Below are 15735 nucleotides of genomic sequence, written 5' to 3'. Positions count from 1 at the left end.
TGATGGAACAGTGAGAATATATAGAGAAAGAAGTGGTTCTGTGACAAACTCTGAAGAACTCTGACATGAAAAAACCAGGTCAGGTAAAAAAGTAAGACATACTACTTCAAAGCAAATCATAAGTCTCAGACTTATTTCTAGATTTTATAATATTCATCTCAATACCTAGAAAATTAATTATGTATATACATATTAGTATATTATCAACCGATGTCTAAAAGTCCCTCTGTATAAAATATGCTGTCAAGAGATTTAAAGACACAAGGCACAAGTCTTAAGGGAAGAAAGACAGTGATAATTCCAAAAATTTTATAATGAAATGACTAGAAGAAAATTGGCACTATTGGTAGGAATACAAACAGATGTTGAAAGAATTTCAATTTCCACTCACTGTGTGGGAATTTGGCTTGTTCAACAGAAACAAAATGGTTTCTTAAAGAATTTCCCAGAATTCCTGGTGGTTAGCAAGGAGTAACTACTCTTCTGATTTTTAAAATAAACTCCCTGTGGAAGTGATGAAAGCCTATCTTTTTTCCTCCCACTTTTTTGAACATAAAGAATTTGAAAAGAACTTAAAATTTCAGAGTTTAGCACTTGAAAGTAAGACTAAGAATGAGCTTTCCAGAAAGAGAAAGGATTCTGAAAAATGTATTAACAAAATGAAAATTCCATGCAGATACCATCCAAAGTGATTGGATTATTTTATATATTCTGGATGAGAAGCTAAATAGGCACAAACAGAAATCTTTTCATCAGTGGTAAGTTTCAGCCAGTAACTCCTAGTATGTTTCAGATTGTTAAAACAGCTGAGAATTGTTTCTCCTGTGGAAGTGCTAAGAGAAGACTTGGCTGGTTGTAATCCTTGTAATAGTTGAAGAGAGTCAATGAATTTGGACAGTTTCTTAGAAGAGCTTGATGTGCATGTGGAAAACAGAGAGGCACCAATTAGTCCTTGCTGATAGATGGATGACATTGAATCCTGCAGTGAGGCCCCAAGGTTGGACCAACAAATAAGTTCAGGTTCATATTAGGGCAGAGAATCTTAAATATCAAAGTATTAACTCAAATAGGTCAGTTGCTTATTTGTCATAGCCCCAAAGCAAAGATGAATCTATAAAGATCAAACAGACGTTGGTCACAGTTTTACCCTGGGAAAGCTTCCAGGGTAGTTTTATCTCTGAATCACCACGTGAAACCAGTGGAGAAGTAGGATCCTTGACCATTTTTGCAGTGGAGCTGTTTAGGTATTGGTGGTGATCTCCAACTCTCAGCTCATTATATTACATTAGGGAGGCTGGATCACTGTACTCTCTAGCCATAGTAAGAGATAGTCATGAAGCATCCAGGGGATGGGGAAAACAGCAATGGAGTTAGACTCAGGTGTCAGTTCACTACCCAATTTTACTTTTACTAAGTGGGCAATTCTTAGTCTTAGGTCCATTATCTGTAGATGTGGATGGTGATTGCATACTTCAACTGTGTATTCTATGAATTAAGCGAAATAACCTGTTACAAACTTCCCCAAACCAAGTTGGCTCATAATAAACTATAAAAAATAAAAACAATCCTTTGAATGGCTATTTGTTGACAATATGTTATGGGCTAGACTATCCACAAAATATAGGTATCAATGAGATAATATTAAATAAATCTCCTTTTTATTCTCATATCACCACTATCTGTAGATTTAAATTTTGGAGTTTTCCTCATTGTTAGATAATTTCATTGAAAAGAAAAGCAGAGCTAAAATTTAAATAGAAATTAATCTGTACCTATACGTTAATAAAACTAGCCAGGTAAAATGGAAATTATATCCAGGCAGGCCAACCACTTGACTGACTGCTACTAATTAGGGACCCACAAAGGAGTTACATGAGACTGAACACAACTCCCATTTGGGGGTTCATAGCCCCAACTGACAGAGTGTGTTCTGTGTTATCCTCATAGTGCTCATCTTTTTGAAGGACCTGCTATCATAAGCAAATTTAAAAGACTGTATACCTAGCCTTTCCTACAACTAGTGAATGATTTGTTGCACAAATACCAGTACTGAAATAGGCATGCAAATGTGTTTCTCCTAGAAATATGTCATATTTGCCATAATTTTAGGGATGCCTATACAAAGTGACACTGTGCATGAATAGTCATGACATCCTGCCACATGATAAGAGTAAGACCTTTGGGTTCCATTGTCTCACGTAAAAAAAATACTGTGTCTCACCCTGACCTTGAACATGAGTATTAAAATCAGCAGATCATTTACTCAAATTTTGTAAAAGAGGAACTGAGAAGAACTCTGGGGGCTTTATGGGAAGACATATCTGCCTGCTTCCCTTAGTTTGGATTTTGACGGGATACAATTATAAGTTTAAGGAAAATTGACTGTCATGGACTGGTAGGTTTTATTCTTACTCTTTATCATCAAAAAGCCAAAATGCTAGCTGGTCTTCCAAAAGCATAAAGAGGCAGAGCTATAGAATAAGCAACTGTTTCTGTGGGGCCTTCCTTTCCTTTCTCTGTAAGTAAACCAACAGGCATGTTTCTGTAATTCCTGAAAATGTCTGGAAAGTTTTAGCCACAGATGTGCTCAAGGGGTTCTCCAAGCCCACCATTAAAGAGGAACCATCAGCCTTGGCAAGGAACACACACAAATTCTTACACTTTCTGATTCTACTTTCTGTCCTTTTATCTTAAAAACTGATTGAGGAGAGGTCAGGGCAGAGGAGGAGATAACTTAGTATTTGTTTTGATGAGTATGGCAAAATAAAATAGCCATTTAAAGTCCCCAGTCTCGGGACACCTGGATGACTTAGTCGGTTAAGCAGCTGACTCTACTTTAATCAAGTTTGAGAAAAACTGATTCTTATAATAGTTTAACACATTCCACAATGCCAGGGCTACCCATGCAAGAATGTTCTATTAGCTATTTCCAAAGACAAACATAAAGATCATCTAACAAGCTGACTCTGGTTGTGAGTTAATCACATATAAAGACTTTAAATGCTATTTGTTAAGGTTTTATACAAATTGAAAAAAAATAAGCCCATGAAATCCATTATACACATGTTGCACATTTGGTAGAATGGGACCGAAATACTGAGGTCTTGGTCTCCTGTGTCTCACCCCAGGCTCAGTATATTCTCATGAAAAATTCAGGAGGGGAACCTGGGTGGCTCAGTAGGTTAAGTGTCAGACTCTTGATTTCAGCTCAGGTCATTATCTCAAGGTCATGAGATCTAACCCACATCTGGCTCCACACTCAGCAAGAGTCAGCTTGACATTCTCTCTTCCTCTGCTCCTCCTCCACTCTCTAAAGTAATTAATTAATTTTAAAATAATTGTTTTAATGAACAAATTTTATTTCATATTTCAAATTTACAATTATCAGATGACTTTTACTATGCATTTTTAGCATTTTTTTCTCTTAATTAGCACAAATACCGTGCTATGTATTACACTTCCTATTTTACAAATAAGGAACTAGAGACTCTGAGCATTTAAGTACTTTGTGCGGGCAAATAAATTCAAATATATTCAAATATATTCAAATGGGGCACTGAGGGCAAATATACTCCAATAGAATTCTTTCTAATGCAGAGTCTCATGCTCTGGTGAAAACAACACCTTGCATTTCTAAAGAAATAGGTAAGCTAATTTAAAAGATCTTCATTGTCTCATCTTGCCCCCAAATTATTTGGTTATTTGAACCAAATATCTTTGTTGCTCAATAGGCGGTTAGAAGTTACTCTTACATTTCCCAGAAAAGAATTGGTCATTGCTGTATTGGATATGTGTGTTTCTCTCTCAAAGAGGAAATGCATCCCGGCAATCTAACATTCTGACTTGGAAAGGGCCAGAGTCAACAGTAAGGAAGGAATACACTGGCAGGATAAGCTGCCAGCAAACCATGTACCCGTGCCAAAAAAAAAAAAAAAAAAAATCTTATTTTGCTTGGCATCTGGGTTTAAAATTGCCAAACAAGTAGGAGCAGCAAGATTAGTAGGTTGCATGAGTTTGATAAAACCATCAAAACCACTATCACTTACATGATCAAACTTTTAATGTGTCTTTATAAACTAATATCAACTTTGATTACTATAAATGAGGGGAAATATGTCAAATATGTTTGCAAATTTTATGGCTCGTTGCTTGATATTCTTAAATATATTATGGTTTGCTTAGAATCATAGGCTCATGACCATAGTAGGAACCTTAGCACTTATAACATTGAACCCTATCATTTTCCAGAAGGAAAATCCACATCCTTGACAAGTAAAATAGCCAAAGATCACACCAACCTCAGAGCTACATCTTGGGTCCAAATATTATTTTGCCTAAAGTTATGCAACTAGCTATTGACAGAAGTAAGCCTTGGGCTGTCTTTCTTTTTCTCCGTGTAACTTAGTATTTACCAGTCCAAAGGGACATAAAGAAATAAAATTATCTAAAGCAAAATAAGTAAGCCAATATACACAGATACCATAAAAAAATAGATATCTAACAGAAAGAAAGTAATGAAAAAATGTGGAAAAATTCTGTTTTGTTTTATTTTCTGATTTCTCTTTTGTTTTCTTTCCCAGAAACTCTTAAAACCAACTGGGGTAAATATCCATTACTTCATTTTGTCAAAGGCAGATAGTTAATGCTTAAATAATTGATTTAAAATTGAGAAATGTCTTCACATTTTCCTCCAGAGACCTATTTGAAGCAAACCCAACTAAGTACCTTTCTAAAAAGCCACCTCCTCTAATTTTAATAAGCAAAAGACAGTTTATAAAAATGATTTTTGTAGATGGCCTTAAGGAAATTTTAACATTAACCTCACTAATTTGCAGGCATTTTATTGCAAATTTTATGCCAGTTTCCAGGCAAGTAAAAGTTTCCTGCTCTTTAAGTATTTCAGTGGTAGAGCTCAGCTCTATTCTAGATTCTCATTATTGATAGTGTTTAGACAAGATGAAGAATAGGGGGGTGCCTGGGTGGCTCAGTGAGTTAAAGCCTCTGCCTTCGGCTCAGGTCATGATCCCAGGGTCCTGGGATTGAGCCCCGCATTGGACTCTCTGCTCAGTGGGGAGCCTGCTTCCTCCTCTCTCTCTCTCTGCCTGCCTCTCTGCCTACTTGTGATCTGTCACATAAATAAATAAAAATCTTAAAAAAAAAAAAAAAGATGAAGAATAGGGTGGGAGCCTGGGGTGGTGGGATAAGGGAATCAGGAAAAGGAAAAAGAAGGAAAAATAGGGTGCAGTTTCAAGAAATGAATCAACCAAAACCAAAATTTTCATAAAATCCCAATCAATGTTCAAGACAAATTTTGAAATGATTTGCTTTTGCCTCAGTGGCTTCATATTGCTTAGGTGTTCAGTCCTACACGAAAATTAGATTGCTTAAATTTTGTGTTAATTATCTTTGTAAGAAAACTCATCTAGACTCTAAGTTATATTTCCATATCTCAAAGTCAGAAACAGCTCTTCCCCCTTTAACCTTTGTTTTCACCCATTTCTGCCACAAATTTAAAAAAAAAATAAGCATCACTTTCCAACCTTATATGATAATCCAGTGGAGAAACAGATACTATTAAATAGTTATCTAAAGGGTGTAGAGTTAGTAAAAGATAGATGAAGAATTCCTAGCTGGTTAGGCTAACCAAAACCAAAACGCTTCACCACTACTTAACCAGGCTAAATCCTTATGATTGATTGAATTTGTAACATGACAAACTCCTTCTAGGTCTTCCTGTACAAATAAATTAAGGTCAGAAGTGGTGATCTTACACAGACCCAGCCATAGTGGTTTATTAAATTTCTTAGCTCATTCTTCATGTAATTATCACCGCTGCTGAAATTCCAGATCTTAAAGTAAAAGTAAATATAACCATATGTAATTGTGTACTCCAACCCTAAAAAAAAAAAAAAAAAAAGCTTCCAGACTTATAGTGTTTTAGTGTCTAATGCTGCACCTATCCTGAGCGGCTTTCAATGTTTACTCATAAAAATGCCTCTTGTACTGTCACTAGTTTACAGAAATAAATGATCCTTAAGTCTTCAGTAGCTAAATAGATCACTTGCTTTTCTTATCTTGATTGGCCTCAAGCAATTAGAAAAATATGTGAAAGTTGAGGAAGGCAGTTTAGAGAGGGGAGCAATTGGCTGAAGCATATTTTTCCCATTACCACAAAACACGTTTTCCAAAATTATGGACAGAATATTACTCTTGTGGCATGTTTCTTGACAAAAAGATTATGTAGTCAACAAATGGAGAAGATAAGAATTATTCTATTTTGCTTTTGGTGACTCCGTGTGCATTTGAAGTTTTTAGTTGAGGTGTATTGTTTTTGTCAGAACTCCTGCTTTACTTCTTGATCCCCATAGCGCTTTTCTACGGTTCTGCTTTACTTCTTGATCCCCACAGTACTGGGGTAAGTAGTAATCCTCCTGAGATCAGAAGGAACATTGACATTTAAGTCTCCTTGCTTCCCTGGCTAGTTCTATCACAGAAATGCACTAATTCAGCCACAGTAATTGATCTAGGGGAGGGTATGTGACCCAGGCTATGCAAATCTGAATCTTTCCTTGATTCTCAAATTCCTCATACCAGTGAGATCATGTGATAATTGTCTTTCTCTGATCGACTTATTTTGCTTAGCACAATACCTTCTAATTCCATCCACATCATTGCAAATGGCAAGGTTTTGGGTTTTTTGATGGAGATATATATATATATATCACATATATATCACATCTTCTTTATCGATTCATCTGTTGAAGGACATCCAGGCTCTTTCCATAATTTGACTTTGTGGACATTGCTGCTATAAACATCGGGGTGCACGTGGCCCTTCGGATCACTACATTTGTATCTTTAGGGTAAATATCCAGTAGTGCAATTGCCAGGTTAGCATTGGAGAGGGTAAGTGCTATGGTGAGAAAAAAAATTAATTAATTTAAAACAAACAAACAAAAAATGAAATGTAAATATTTTAACTAGGACAAACAGCACATTAAATCATGAAAAAAATAAGAATTATTCTTTGAAAGTTTTCTCACTACAGTTTGGGTAAAAAGGTGTCATCTTTTTGCTCTTGAGAATATAAGGCTGTGAGCTTGGAGCTCTTGTCTAGCTTGAGGAGAAATCTGTCTCAGAATTTGAGACAACATGCAAAGGAAGAAGAGATGAAAGTCAGAAACATGGAGGACACAGGGGTTCACATCTGTGGTTGTAGTTGTTCCAAAGCGGTATGACACTGGCTTTTTAGTTGGGTTCCTGTTACTTGAAGCCAAAGATCCAAACTACAGTGCCACAGAGGAGATAACACTTGAGCTGGTCCGCTGCAAGAAAATTCAGTATGCCCAGTCTTGACAGGTGGAAGGACATTCTAGGATATTTGTGCTCTAAAAGGACATGTATGTGATTAGGGAATAACAAGTGGACATGTGTCTCAAATATAAGTTATATGCAGGGGACACCTGCTTTTTGTATTGTTTTGCTTTGCCTTCCACTGATCTGCTTTTCCAAAAATACAATGCAAGATATCAATACCAAGAAATAAACATCAAATTTAGTATGAATTACTAAAGTAGGAATAAATAATATAATAATTATATATAATAATCATATATAATATAATAATTATATATAATAATATAGAATAATGTAATATTTATAATATATGTCATATATATAATATAATAATAAACAGGAGTTTTCTATTAGCTGTGCATTTTCTGCTTTACATAAGGCAGCTGTTTTCAAACTGTGATAAGTAGACCCCCACATGTTGTATGGAGTGACAGGCTTGAGGAAGTAAAGGTACCAGCATGAACGTGGAGGAGGGAAAGCTGGTAGTCTGCTGCAGAGGGTACAAATAAATAAGGTCAGAAATGCTAATCTTCCATAGACCCAACCATAGTGGCTTATTAAATTTCTTAGCTTATCCTTTATGTAATTATCACTGCTGCTGAAATTCCACATCTTTGAAAAAGGCATCCCTTTCCTTCCTACTTCAGTAATGAACTTCTACATACGATTGTTTCTTTTTTCTTTTTTTAAGATTTTGTAAATTTATTTGACACAGAGAGAGAGAGAGACAGCACAGAGGGAACGCAAGCAGGGGGAGTGGGAGAGGGAGAAGCAGGATTCCCACTGAGCAGAGAGCCCAATGCGGGGTTCGAGCTCAGGACCCTGGGATCATGACCTGAGATGAAGGCAGACGCTTAACAACTGAGCCACCCAGGCGCCCCTTCGTATGATTGTTTCTAAAGAAAGGTTATGCTGCTAAAAATACTTAAGAACTATCGGTAGGCATCTTCTCAGTTCTCAGAATACAGCCATGAGACATATTATTATCCCCATTTTATAATGAAGGAACAAAGACTTTAAAAGATTAACATGCTCAAGATTGCCTAGCCAATGAAAGGCAGAGGCAGGATTTGGACTTTGCTTGGCCCCAGAGGCCTTACTGTTATCTGCCACACACTACTGTTCCCAGTACACTCATGGCTCCTACCAGGATAGTGACCTGCTCACTGATCCTCAGGTTTGCCTGTTCATGCTGTGGAAACCAGAACAGCTGAAGACCAAGTACAAACCTGCAGTCCGATAGGTAGTCAGACTCCCTGTAACTGACTGGATGCAGCCAGAAACAGACCAGAGCAGTTGTGGAACACCACTCAAGTGGGAAAGAGAACCTTCTTGACGTAAGGTTTAAGTGCCTGCTCAGACTTCAGAAGGGCTTTTAAGGGAAATAGTGATCAGTTGTGTATCTGCTCTTTCTGAGGCTGACAGAGGGAGGAGAAGCAAGGATTAACTAAGGTTGGGGGCCGTCATGAAGGGAGGGTGATTGAGCAACTGAGTATTCCCAGTAATAGATGGAATGTGAAGTCCTGGGCATCTCTGGTGACGCAGCACTAGCCACTCAATGAGGGGGTCATTATGGTGTTTTATAGCTGTGGCGTAACCTTATCTCCAGTTAAGCTTACAGCTGGCACTATCTGTATTTGTCATACCAACCTGAATAAAGACGTGTGGTTTTGTTCTTCTATCCAAGCTGACTTTTCACTCTCAGTCCCAGATAGACTTACACTCTTTCACTTCTCTAAGCTTACTGCTATCCCAGCAGTTCTGTTGGACTCAACACTTTTCAACAGCAAACATCTACTGACATGTGCCTAATACACTGAGTATATATTAAGCATGCCTCTAGGCAGTGGGGAATCAACCATCTTGCCTTCCCAAAGCCCAGGGCAAATTATAAGAGTGAAAGACAAATTGGAGGATCTCTGGACAGAACAGTAAAATAAGTGCCTTTTAAGAATATATATATTTTTTTACTTTTACGTCATCTCTACACCTAATGTGAGGCTTGAACTCACAACCCTGAGATCAAGAGTCACATGCTCTACTGACTGAGCCAGCCAGGCACCCCAATAAATGCCTTTTTGATATGTGGGTTTTTTTTTTTAAGATTTTCTTTTTTTTTTGAGAGAGAGAGTGAGACAGAGAAACAGACCCCCTGCTGAGCAGGAAGCCTGATGCGGGGCTCCATCCCAGGACCTGAAGATCATGACTTGAGCTGAAGGCAGACACTTAACTGACTGAGCCATCCAGGCGCCCCGATACGTGTTTTTAATATCATCTCTCCAATAGGGGAAAAAGTGATTTCCTGAGGAAAAGGATTAATGGGAATGGGCAACCCCTTTCCTTTCCCCAGGTGCCTAAAAGTTAGAGAGATTATGCAACAGAGAGGACATAAAATATAAAGAAATATAAAAGAAATACCATACATAAAATATAAAGAAATACCAAGGGTTCCACAGGTCCTGTGTTCTCCTTTGCTTTCTTCCTTAAAACTTAACCCTTATTCTGCCCTTTTACTATCTCTCCCATCTTCTGCTCTTCATCAGAAAAGGTTCAGGGCTTAAAGCTGAAAGAATTATTTATAACATTATGGGTCAAGTACTCACTATGTACTGCACTTGGTATTTGTCAACACAGCTGAAAATATAATTTGGATATATTCCTTGTCCTGAAGTTGTTCAGAACCTAGAGATATTAACAACTGTGAAAACAAAAAGTGACACGACAGGAAGGAACTCTCTGTCTTATAGCATCATCAGCAGTAGCAATTTGGATTGGACCATGGTGTCCAAATTTAAGCATCAGAAAAGAGATTTGTGAGGCACCTGGTGGCTCAGTGCGTTAAGCCTCTGCCTTCAGCTCAGGTCATGGTCCCAGGGTCCTGGGATTGAGCCCCGCATCGGGCTCTCTGCTCAGCGGGGAACCTGCTTCCCCCTCTCTCTCTGCCTGCCTCTCTGCCTACTTGTGATCTCTCTCTCTCTGTCAAATAAATAAATAAATTTTTTTTTTTAAAAAGAGAGAGAAATTTGTATTAAAAAGTGATTATAATGGTTCTCTACTTATCATAAAACTTGCAAAGATTGTTAAGCACTATTTAACTTTTAATTAGGATTTCCCTTCTCAATATATAACTCTCTCCAGCAGGAATCCTTCCTGATAGAAATAATAAATCAGGGTAGTTGAGGTTAAAAAAAATCAATAAAATTCAATGCAAAAGCTATAGTACTCTAAATAGGCACTTTGTTCTGATCAGGAAAAATGATTCAAGATTGATGACTTGTTCATGTTTGACGTACAGTAAATATGTGAGAGCAAAATATGTTTACTGCATACCATATAATTACTGACATTATACTTGATAGCAGTATTATGATATACATTTTGTTAGATATAAAACCAATATATATTGAAAATGCTTCAAGAATATAGGGATCCCACATTTAAAATGACTTTAAATAGTAATTCAGTCAGGTCTCTAATTTGGGCTTGGAATGTGAAAGAGAATTGAAGATGAAGACCACAATTATATAAGCTTGAGCCATTAGAGAAATTAAATATAACACACATAAACATGAAGAGTTTATTTAAAATAAATCAAATATTCTGATGTTGAAGCCACAAATTATGAAATTGGGTTTGGTTTTCATACTAACACCAAAACTTCAAAATGGCATCCACAATTGACTAAACTTCTTTCTGCAGCCACAGTTTGTATGCGCCAACCCACACATTCAGGCAAGTACATGAACGTGTATCCGCCCCTGATGTAATTTGTGGTCAGAGGACAGAGCAACGCACAGACCCTGCAGTCATTCTCAGACAAAAGTCGTCAGGACAGATCATTTAACTTAGGTCAAACATTGAAAACTAATCTTTTTCTGTGCTATTGAGGTTTATTATTGGTCACCTTATCGGAATAAAATAACATGTGGGCTGTGGCATATTTTAAAAATATCTATGTAGAAAAAGAGAATGAAAAAATACTACGTGAATACAAAGGATTCTTTTTGAAACAACTTAGGTGCTGTGCTTTCTCATAGGTCATTAATTTTCTTTCTTGCCTTTGTTAGTGTGGAGTGGAGTGTCCTTATGCATTTCTAGAACTGGTCCTTTTCCAAAGCGGTCTATACAAAGTGCCAAAAAGATAAGAGTCTGGCGTTTGGAGCCTGGTGGATAGGCAATAGAATCCTGGCTCTGCCCTCTACAGGCCATTGGCTCTAAGCGAGTCATCTTACCCAAATCGGAGTTATGTAATCTATAAAATCAGGATAGTAAGACCCACCATCATTGGTTGTTGGGTTAGTGTCATAAGGTATATGAAAGTCCAACAGAGTGTCTGTCTCATGCCTATAGAGCGGTAAGTAGTAGCTTCCATAGTCTGTATTGGTGTTACCATTGCTCTTCCTCACGTTCTTAGGCAGCAGTGGTATTCGTGCTCTATCAGCAGCTACTTGAGGGCCATTTCTATTGCCCTTGTTGCTCTGCCTTCACTTTTCCACCCTCACTGTGCTGCTTATTTCTTTTTCTGGTTCTGATCATACTTCTCTTATGTTTCCATGCAGCACTCAGAGCTGCTGACAGGGCACTAGTGAGATACTGGTGTGAGAATAGATATGACCGTCTTTCCTCCATGGGGAACATGAATGTGCTTTTAATGACTTGTGATGCAAGAGAAATACCCTGACTCTTCCCAGTATAAGAGGAATCCAAAGGGCTCTGTTAACACGGTAGATAATAAGGTTTTAAGGTTTCAAATTAACTTCTACAACTTGACACAGATCTACTATATTTACAAGCCGTTGCTTGTATTTTTTAGCTCAGCATTCGTTCCAGCAGTGTGTTCTTTAAAGGAAGCCTAAGAGATGTGGGGAGTGGAAAGGAAGAGTGTGCCTTCTTGATCCCATTTTTTAGCCTTTTCTCAAGAATTCCAGTGTAGGCAAGATCTGCACCCATAAACTTGACCACAGGAGAAGCCTTCCTAGCTGTAATTAGCCCAAGATGTAATATAAATCCATAATGCATTACATCATATTTAATTTTAATTCATAACACTATATCTCAGGATATTTTTTTCTTAGATAAAAATTTGAATAGATGATTTACTATTATCAAGAATATATTCCTCAAATCATTGTGGGTAAGCACCTAAATGTCTTAAAATCATTGGATATTAAATTTTGCAAAATCTATTCGGTGTACCCATGATATTTTTATCCCAGGTAACATTATTAATATCTTTAGCATATCTTTTTATCTTATTTTTTAACACCTTACATATGTGGGGTTTTTTTTTTCCATTTGTTTGTTTGCTTATTTACATATGTTTCTTGACAACACCTTCTGGCAGGAAAACGTAAACACTTGTGATTTTATCAGAAATGATTTATAGGAGTGTGTTATAGAAACAGCCACTTGCTCTCATGCATGAAATTCTTGATCAAGTGTTTTTGTTTTCTTTAAATCACTGATGTACAGGGTTTTTTTGTTTTTGTTTTTTTTTTTTTAAAGGAACAATTTGTTTTTCAGGCCTGTCTACTCTGGCTTTCCCCAAGCAGGGTAAATGAGAAATAGTGCCATTCTCAATGAAATAATGTGCCCGTTTTTGGTTTACTCTGCAGGCGTGTCTGCCCTATCACCAAGTCTTCTCGGCTTCCTGCTGCCTGCCCTTGGCATCGTTGTCTACTTGGCAATCTGAACGTGGTGTGACAGCTGCTGTTCCCGGCCCAGCTCAGAGGACATCTCCATCCCTATGATGACTACAGTTCCTTCCAATTCCTGTGGCTCCGCCCAAAGCCAAATAAATTACACTTTAACAAACTATCCAACTGATTTACAACACACGTCATGACTGAGGCATTCAGGAACCCTTTCATCCAAAAGAATAAACTTTTAAATGGATATAAAATAATTTTTAACTCGTTCCAATATGCCTTATAAACCACTTAACCTGATTCTGTGACAGTTGCATGACTTAATCCAATGGGACAAGTTACAGTGTTCAATTCAATACTATAGGCTGTAGAGTGAACGTAAAAATCACCGTACACAGGTGCTTTAAACTTAATAACAAGTTGTGAAATATAATAGAGGTTGAAATGTTGATCGTATGTGGTAAATGTTAAGAGTAATACAGTCTCTTGTACTATTCTCTGTTTCGGGTCCTGCATATTTTTGAATGGCCCCTATCATTCATGACATTTTGAGTTGTCTTAACAAAAGATAGAGTATAACTGAAACATTTTGACATAAATTCCATGACCAGTTCATTTTACTGGATGAGTTAAAAGATTCTGAATATTGAAAGCCAATTCTACAACTTGTTATCAGTATTCTTATTTTGGAAGAAAGTAATTTTCTAAATATTTGTCTTTCAGAATCAGTAATACTTTTAAGTTAGTTGCTTAGTAGTAAAGTTAACATACCATATGAAGATTTTTCTTTACTTTTATATTATGTTCTAAAGTTATTTTATGCTTTTCTTGTCAATTTCAAACCTCAAAAATCACAGCTCTTATCTAGAGAATCATCCTATTGCTGTATTTATTCATACATGGGATGATGAATTTTGAAAAGTAGAGTGCTTCCATTTTTTGAGATGTGACAGTCTTTACACAGCTAGGAATAAATGACAGTTAAATGAATATCAGTGTGATCTAATAATATTCTAGTATCTTTGTTTTTGTGCTTCATTTCTAAGTAAAACCTTGCATTATTGAAGATCTCAAGAAATCACCTGGAGGTCGGAAAAAAAACCCACAATATACCTTATTTTTTTAAAATTTAGTTTTAAGCTCATTTCCCACTTCAATGCAATACTGAAAACTGGCTAAAAATACCAAATCAATATATTACTAATGGTACCTTGAAAGTATGCGTACTGGAAGGCCAGGAGGAGACAGGTAATGTGTCTGTCCAATGGTGTCTCCCAAGCGTTGGTGCTTCAGGTTTTTATAAGTTGTAAAAAGGAAGACGCACATTTCTTCATTCTCCATGGTGTGCAAGCAAATGTATTTGAGTGTGGATGTGAAAGAAATGGAGTAATAAAGGATTAGCTGGCTCATGAAATAGTGCAATGTCTGATGATTCAGGAGGTGTAATCCTATTTTATTAGCACAACCTTGCTAGCTAATTAGAGATAGAGTTTATCTTTTTAGAAAGGATACCTTATAGGTTCATAAAAAAATATTTACAGGAAGCAAAATAGATCTATTACTACTTTACCCCCTTTCTTTAATTTGTATAATTTTTGTACTATATATCTATGTGTAAATGTTTAGAGTTTTCATTATGAAAATATCAATAAATATTTCATTAGTTTACATTCAACTCTTTGTTATAAAATGAAACTTTTTAAAAATAAGTGAAATGGATGATTTCCCAGTGGAAGTATGTCAACAGTCTTAAAATCATTACCAGATTTCATAAAATACCTAATCATTTGAAAAGGAAACAAAATCTCTTCATACTTTAGGGAAACAAATATGCTGTAAGCCTTCTGTACAAATGCTTGTGTTTTCATTGTTACACTTTGGGGTTTTCCTTTTGCAATGTGACCCATGTTGGGCATTTTTATATAATCGACAATAACTAAATCTTTTGCCAAATGCATGCTCGTCTTTTATTTTCTAATGTAGTGCAATAAAGAGCAAACCTGGCTAGATTTTGCATGAAATGGTTCTGAAAGGTAAGAAGAAAACAGACTTTGGAGGTTGGTTGTTTAATTTTAAATTCGTGACGGAGATAAGGTAGATTAAAATCTCTCATACACTGATAACTCAAGCTTTTCATTTCCTCATACAATTGTACAAATTTGACTGGGACCATCAGTTTTCAACTGTTGTCAAACTAACTAATGTATCATCTGCTTAAGACGCAAGATTCTTGATTAAACTTTATATAGAAATAGACATATCTGTTGTTTCTTTGTAATTCAGGAAAGGTGGTAGTAATTTTATTTGATACTGATAAATATTGAATTGATTTTTTTAGTTATTTTTTATCATTTTTTCAATGGAGTAGTATAGGACTGTGCTTTGTCCTTTTTATGAATGAAAACAAATTATAAAGAAATAAATGTCTTACTGTTACCCAAGAAATAATAACTGTCCTTTCAATTTACCTAAAGTTGAAAATTCATTTTTGGAAGGTTTCTTTATAAGTTCAATAGCACAGAATAAATATTACTTCTTAAGCAACAATTAATTGTTTGAAAGATTCTGCAAAAAATATACGGATGTAAAGAGACACACACTTGAGCCTGCCTGTGTGCACATGTGAACACACACCGGCATTATTTCACTGAAATAAGATTACCTGGTGGAAAACTTCAATTTTGAAGATCTCAGTAAATATCATTCAATCTAATGCTAGACACTAGAACAA

At 36.3% G+C, this 15735-nt stretch overlaps 1 protein-coding gene across 2 annotated transcripts in view; it reads left to right on the top strand.

Moving 5' to 3' along the window:
• CNTN1 (contactin 1) overlaps positions 1-15333 on the top strand; it is a 354959-nt gene extending 339626 nt beyond the window's left edge. For both annotated transcript variants that reach the window (XM_059185639.1, XM_059185640.1), the window contains one exon: positions 12972-15333. In XM_059185639.1, the coding sequence (XP_059041622.1) occupies positions 12972-13048 (77 nt within the window). In that variant the 3' untranslated portion in view covers positions 13049-15333. The remainder of the gene's footprint in view (positions 1-12971) is intronic.
• Positions 15334-15735: the final 402 nt, after the last annotated feature.

This window comes from Mustela lutreola, chromosome 8 (assembly GCF_030435805.1).
Source record: "Mustela lutreola isolate mMusLut2 chromosome 8, mMusLut2.pri, whole genome shotgun sequence".
In the NCBI taxonomy this organism is placed as follows: Eukaryota; Metazoa; Chordata; class Mammalia; order Carnivora; family Mustelidae; genus Mustela; species Mustela lutreola.
The sequence above is the reverse complement of the archived record's forward strand: the minus strand, read 5'-3'. Positions and strand labels throughout refer to the sequence as shown.